This window comes from Cupressus sempervirens, chromosome 5 (genome assembly GCF_028749045.1).
Source record: "Cupressus sempervirens isolate cs-2001-9-10 chromosome 5, ASM2874904v1, whole genome shotgun sequence".
In the NCBI taxonomy this organism is placed as follows: domain Eukaryota; kingdom Viridiplantae; phylum Streptophyta; class Pinopsida; order Cupressales; family Cupressaceae; genus Cupressus; species Cupressus sempervirens.
Window position 1 is genome coordinate 475296639 of NC_143122.1, and position 7191 is coordinate 475303829.

Sequence of the window (7191 nt, forward strand, 5' to 3'; positions counted from 1 at the left end):
TTGCGCTGCAGGGAAATTGAATCCAATCCAGTTAGACATTAGATTGTTTCAATCACAATCACTATTGCTCTGTGTTTTTTATGGTAATTGGAGGGATTAAAGTGAACTGGGGGGCCCGTACGCTTGTTTAATGGCGTTGGTTAAAAAAATGGTTGTCGACCGCCTCTTTCTCCTCCTTTGTTGACCGGGGCTACTTCCTTACACATTCCTCCTCCCTTCACGGTGACTTCCCAGGAGTTCCGACGGTTTTAAAAGCAGTCATTTACATGTATGTTCATACTCTGCAGCTGTGAAAGGCCGGAAGAGCGATAATTGGACCGAAGTATATTAATTGCTGATCTTTCCCTGGGGAATAGTGGTAGTGGTGAGTATTCTGCCTTTGTCTTCTGTTCTGTTTCTTGTTTACTAGGTTTTTTAAGCTATGTGGGTTGCTTGGAATAGGGTTTCATGGCACAATTTTCAGTCCTGGAAAACGCTGGTTGAGTTGTTTTCATTTTGTTCCTTTCTTATTCTCTCTCTTATATGATAAAAGATTTTGAATTTCTAACTTCATAATATTGATGTTTCCTGTAAATTCAGGCTTAGTTGCCACAAGCTAAGGCTATGGTCCAATGTAAAATTTATTATAGGGTGGTTCTGAGAAAATTGGAGCCTTCCTAAAGTGGGTGTTCCTAACTATCTCTGTGAAGAAATTTTAAGTTGAAAGTGAGGAATTTTAGATGAGAAATAAGTACAATATGAAAAAAATTGTCCAAGTAAGCTGGAACTTACAACCTAAAAGTTTACAGGAGGAAACTTTCAGGTATCTCCTCCAGCACCAACTTAAAAGCTTGCCGTTGCATATGTGGGGCTCCTATTCTTCAGTTAAAAACTCGTTATAATCTGGCATCCTAGTATTCAGAGTAAAAGGAGAAGCCAAAGCCTCCTCTGCAGGACCCCATAAGGATTTATCTGCCTTAGAACGTTGGAACCTTGGAAGCACATAGTTTTACCCCCTCTACCAACTTATTTGACTCTTCTCTTTAGTTTTATTTTCTAACAAAACTCAAAAAATACTTTGAATTGAGAGGAGAATTTGGAGCTTCTTTCTTGTAAGCAAGTAATTACTTGAATCTTGAACAGTACAAGGATTGTTTCCAGACCTTCTGCAAGGTTTGATGGCCTGGGCGTCAATTTTGGGAATGGTTTAGATCAGTTGAGGGTTGAGAGATGGAGGTTTGTGAACATTCAATATCTTGTAGAGACATGCAGATTGTGAAATGTTATTTCATCAGCTGTGAAATGATACTATCTCAGGGAATGGAATAAAATTCTGTTGTCTTTGCAACATTCTAGTTGCAGGCATAGATCAAAAACTTACTGAGTGCATAAGTTATTTTGGCAACTGGGAAAATCACCCATTTACTCTTTTGGCCAAGTTTTGGTAAGCCTTGGTAAATTTTGGTGAGTACTCAAAGTCAAAAGTTTCTGCCAGTTAATGAATTTCTTTATTTTTTAATTTGCTAAGATTATATGAGTTACTGGGTCCAAGTATAAATTGGGTCTGCTGAGTTTTACTTAGTATGACTTTTTGAACCATGCTTAAGGGGTTTTTCATTTTGGCTTGTGCAACCGAAGGTGCCTATTGTGATATTTTTGCAGTAAGTAACTTGATACCCATTATCTGCTTAGTCTTTCACATCTTGAGCTGGAGGCTGTGATATTTGTTATGTGGTTGACTTTCTCATTGGAGCTTGTCAATCAGGGCAAACTTTTGTTGGTGAATGTTTGTGTGTCCATTGGCAGGGACTTTTTAACCTACCAATCTTTTGTAATTAGCGAAAAAGTAGTTTGCTGGCCTGGTTGGGCTGTTAAGAGATAAACTCAATTAATCCAAAATTAGTAATAGCATACTCAACAGTAGACATGAGGAGCTTGCATAGGAACAGGGGCAAGCACAGGAACATGAACATCATTTAGAAATAGGGTATAGAAGTGATTGTAAGCAGTGGTTACATTACACCTATTACACCTGAATATAGTCATCTGGAGTTTTTTCTATGGATTCAAGACCCTATCTCTAGACCTGAGATTCCTGGCGACTGAAGTTTACATATAATTTCACTAGAACGAGATTAAAAACATTGTTATTCATTCGTTTAGCATATGGTTCTGTTGAAGATGCAACACAGACTTGGTTGAGCTTGCCATATGGCATTTAAGTTAGTAATGGAGAAGAATCTTGAATGTCTTCTGTGTGAGGGTTTTTGGCAGATTTAAGATGTATTTCCTTAAAAAAATTCTTAAAGGTAAAGCAATATGTAGAAGGGTCTTGTTGTCCAGATTGACTTCACAAGCACTATCCTTTCCGTCATCTTCCTTTAATGTAGTGCGTCCTTTGGTTGCTTTAAGGGTAATGCTTATGGCACATGGGCAAAGGTCAATCTGGATCTGATTTCCCGAAAAAGGGAGGTACAGATGTTAATAATGAATTCACCAACCATTTTGAATAGATAAGCTAACTATAATCTATGCAGAACTATTTGTATCGGGACATTTTATTTTTAAGTTTGAAGTGTGTCAGTACTTAATGAAAAGGCTGGCATTCTTGTAAAGTTATGAGCTCCCCTGAAACATTTGTTGATATTGATTCTTGGTTTAGTAGTACAGATTCTCTACGGATAATTGAATACCCAAGAATCTACAGATGACCCCCTGTTGTGCTCAATTTGTGAATATTGTTGTTTAGTTGATCAATATCCAACTCAAAAAATGGGAATGTGCTATTGGGCTTCTAAATGAACTTTTGATGATGGACAACTTTTTACCTTATCACTGCCATTGAGATCATTGAAATGATCTTGCTATTCTGGTTTGATCCAAGCCATCATTTGCTTGACTGAAGTGATCTCTATGTGGTGCTGCATGACCCCGCTTTTCGTCTTATATGGATGTTATGATTATCTTAAACTAAGGAGATGTCAAAGCCTTCAAGATCTTTTAAAGAACATATTTTGTTGCTCAGGAATCACCAATCTTTCATTAAGCAGTTTGTATGCATACAAGCAGGGTTCTCCCCCAAAAGCCCTGTGGACTTTTTGACAAATACACACTCACTAAATGTTATTGTAATTGTTGGACAAAGATTATAGTTTTATCTTTGAACTGTCAATCATTTTCTTAGTTTGGGTTTGTTATTGGATTATCCTGCAGCTTGTCATGTTCTTTTAATGATGTTTATGACTTGCTCTTGTTTTTTTTTGTGATATTTGATACCATAGTCGGAAATAAGCCTCAAATTCCTTTGCGAGTTCTTATGTTTGCATTGTCAATTTTTTTATAACAATGTTCTATGGATTGGTATAATGGGTTGACTTAATTCTAAGCAATATCACTCTTTTTGACTGTTAACTTGTGTCTATGTCTACATGCATCTTAAGTCTAATAGATGGACTTTTTGGCAAGTCATATGATGGTTTCCTCGGTAATATTTTCTGTTCTTCTTTGCGGATGTTTGTTCTCTTAATCCTACATAATTTTATTTTTGTTAAGCTTTAAGCATTGAAGATAGAAACTGGCTTCTGTTTTTAGAGGTGAATTTTCTTTATGCTTTTACAGGGATATCAGATAGCAGTTGTCTAATCTAGCTATCACCCTACTATTCTGTTATCTCAAAATATGCTTTCTAAGATGTTTGCAACTTTGATGTTCTATATAGGTCTTGGAATCATTTTCCAGTACGTCAATTGTGAGAAAGTATGTGTGGAGGCTCAGAGCATTCCAAGCCACACAGCACAGCAGTTGATTTTCATGGTGGTCATGAAACAACTGTTACATTTGAGAACCAACAGTGCAAATTTCAAGGGGCGGGCATACATTTCTCAATTCTTCTTGAATTAGCTGCAAGTAATGACCTGATAGGATTTAAGCAAGCTGTTGAGGAAGATGGATCGGCAATTGATGAGATTAGCTTCTGGTATGGGAGGCAAAATGGTTCCAAACAGATGTGTTTAGAGCAAAGGACACCTTTGATGATTGCTGCCCTTTATGGTAGCATAGATGTATTGAACTACATATTATCTGCCTATGCAATGTGTGGAATAGATGTCAACTTAGAATGTGGATCAGGAAAAGACACTGCTTTACATTGTGCTGCTGCTGGAGGGTCCAGTTTTGCCATTGAAGCTGTGAAGTTATTGCTTCAGTCAGGTGCTGATGTTAATCATTTGGATGCTAATGGAAAGAGGCCCGTGGATGAAATAATGGCTTCCCCAAAGCTTTCTAATGGGAGGGCTATGCTGGAATTTCTGTTAAGTTCAGGATGCCAGGCAAGTTCTTTCATGAAGATACCAAGTCACAATGGCTCATCTTTGTCTTATATTGGATCTGACACTTACCCAGACTCACATGGAGGAGGGCCAAATAGTTTAGGTTCTTTGCCTCCTCTTTCTCTGTCTCCAAAAGAACTGAGCTCTAAATATTTTTCCACATCTTTAAAGCTTCCTGAGGCATCAAAGGGTTGTGTAGTCAGTAATGATAAGAAAGAGTACCCTGTAGATCCATCTTTTCCTGATATAAAGAATGACATGTACAGTACTGATGAATTTCGAATGTATTCTTTCAAAGTGAAGCCTTGTTCAAGAGCTTATTCTCATGTCTGGACTGAGTGCCCTTTTGCACATCCTGGAGAAAATGCCAGAAGACGAGACCCTCGAAAGTATCACTATACCTGTGTTCCTTGCCTGGAGTTTCGCAAAGGGTCTTGCAGGCGTGGTGATGGGTGTGAATATGCACATGGTGTTTTTGAGTGTTGGTTGCATCCTGCTCAATATCGAACACGACTATGCAAAGATGAAACAAAATGTAAAAGAAGAGTTTGCTTTTTTGCACATAGGCCCGAAGAGTTGCGCCCCTTATCCGTCATAACAGGGTCAACTGTGCACTCACCTCAAGTTGCTGCTTCATTGGATATGAATTCAACCATGAGTCCTATCATGCTAAGTTCACCATCTTCCATGTTAAAGATGTCTGCAGCTTTGCCTTCAAATCCACCAACAGGGGGATTTACCACACCTCCTATGTCTCCATCATCATCATCTGCAAACTCGTCTGTTTATTCAACAATGAGTAAAGCCTGGCAACAGTCTAATGTGCCAACATTGCACCTTCCTGGTGGTAGTCTTCAAGCTAGTCGTCTTAGAGCATCACTTAGTGCCAGAGACATGGCTGTTGAGGGATTGAGCAGCTGTTCCGATTATGAAGGGCAGCTTATAAGTGAGCTTCCTCTTTCTACTCAATCTAGGATGAGTTCTGCTGCCGCTGTTGGGAACACTTCATTTAGATCTGCAAAATACAAGTCTGGCAATAGTGTTGCTCCAACTAATCTTGAAGATTTGTTTGCTTCTGAGATGTCATCTCCAAGAAAATCAGGCCTTGAATCTTCTGCTCTTGCTCAGTCATGCTCACAGATGCAATCCCAGAATATATTACAATGCCATTCTCAACTTCCAAGTCATTCTCAGACATCAATTGGTAATCAGTTTTCTCAGATGCAACAAGGTCCTGTGGGACCTCAGAGCCCCAGCAATTTCCACTCCCCTGTTCAATCATCTTATAGGTCATCTCTGGGTGTGGATTTGGAACAACACAACTCTACTGGGTTTGCTTTATCATCAGCTTTGCTGGCTTCTACAGTTTCAAGATCTTCTGCATTTATGCAGAGTGATAGCCGGAGCAAAAGCTCACGTAACTTAAGTGCAAGTGTGCCTTCTGCAGCATTGGCAGATTGGGGTTCTCCAACAGGTAAAGTAGATTGGGGTGTTCAAGGTGAAGACCTGAGGAAATTCAGGAAGTCATTTTCCTTTGGTCCTCGTAGCTCAGTTGAAGCAGATTTATCCTGGGTTCAAAACTTGGTAAAAGAAATGCCAGTTGATGATGTGGAGGGGCACATTTCAGTAAGCCGGCTACAAGCATTGAAAAACAGAAAGGCAGATAGCATTGATCGTACAGTTTTGAGTGCGTGGATGGAGCAACTGCATCTGGATCAGCAGATGGTAGCTTAACATTTCTGATATTGGCAAAATCTCAGTGAATCTCCTTTCTGTTCATTTTGTTATTATTTTAGTACAAGATCCACATTCTAGACCAGGAAGTATCTGGTTTATTGCTGCTTAGAGACTATATCCTGTAAGTTAGCTGATAAAGAAGCTACGGAAGATAAGCCTCACAAGTCAACAAGATTATTCAAACAATAATATCCCTTTGTCCAAGGTCTACTTGGGCAAAACATACAGTTTATCGCTCAACTGACTGCAGAAATCTTTTTGGCATTTCATTCATGTAAAACATTGGAAGGAAAAGTGAATATTCCAGTGTTACTGTTTTAATTAATTCATGAAATCAATTCAAATAGGGTCAGACTTTTATGCAGCAAGTTTTGGCTGAACCCCGTCACTTGATAAATTGTTGCAGTTACTAAGAAGATGACCAGAGCTGTATATTCTAAAGTTGGCATCCTTTGCCAACTTATGACATGTAATACTTTTAGCCAAATCAGAGTATGAATATCTGTTATTCTAGACTACTGTCTTTATCGCATCAAGTAAGAATATTATTACATTAGTTAACATACAAGTTTAGTCCATATGGGCTTTGGATCTAATACTACAATTTGGTTCACATTAACTATCCTGAGGGATTGTGCTTAGGGAGGTAATAATCAAATCAAGGAACTTGGATCCTGCAGATTTTGATGTTGAATGTCCATTCTAACAAATCATTCAAAAAGGGTGCTTACAAGTCATATGTTAGTTTGAGGGTGTCCTATACAAGGTATTATGCAAGTTGGATCGATGTAGCTTGCTTCATCATCCATTGAATGATCTATACTGAAAATCTGGGAGTTTGGCCCTTCTAGAAAGAAATTACGAAGGCGAGGTTTAATGCTTCTTGCTGCTAGGGCAGATTAAAATGTCCATTTCCTTGCAATGAAAGCAGCACTTTGCTAAAAATTTGGGAGGATTAGATACTTTGTTTGGATGTATTTTCTGATCAACATTGGGTCATGCAAAATGAGATAAAGTGACATTACCCCCAAAGTCTTAAAGGCCTGTAGCATTTTTTGAGACATAAATAAACCCACACAAGCTTTATTTTGCCAATCACAGATAACAACCTTGTGTGGTTTAAAAGATATATTCAATTCATTGTAGC

At 38.5% G+C, this 7191-nt stretch overlaps 1 protein-coding gene across 1 annotated transcript; it reads left to right on the forward strand.

Annotated features, from left to right (window-relative positions):
- The first annotated feature begins 278 nt into the window (after nucleotides 1-278).
- LOC149556816 (zinc finger CCCH domain-containing protein 30-like) lies at nucleotides 279-6557 on the forward strand. Its single transcript, XM_089831369.1, has 2 exons — nucleotides 279-364; nucleotides 3698-6557. The coding sequence occupies exon 2, from the start codon at nucleotides 3738-3740 to the stop codon at nucleotides 6039-6041; it is 2304 nt and encodes a 767-aa protein (XP_089687495.1). The 5' UTR covers nucleotides 279-364; nucleotides 3698-3737; the 3' UTR covers nucleotides 6042-6557.
- The last annotated feature ends 634 nt before the right edge of the window (nucleotides 6558-7191 follow it).

Excerpts from the sequence above, each read along its gene's own strand:
- LOC149556816 (XM_089831369.1), top strand. The coding sequence starts at position 3,738 with ATGTGTGGAGGCTCAGAGCATTCCAAGCCACACAGCACAGCAGTTGAT.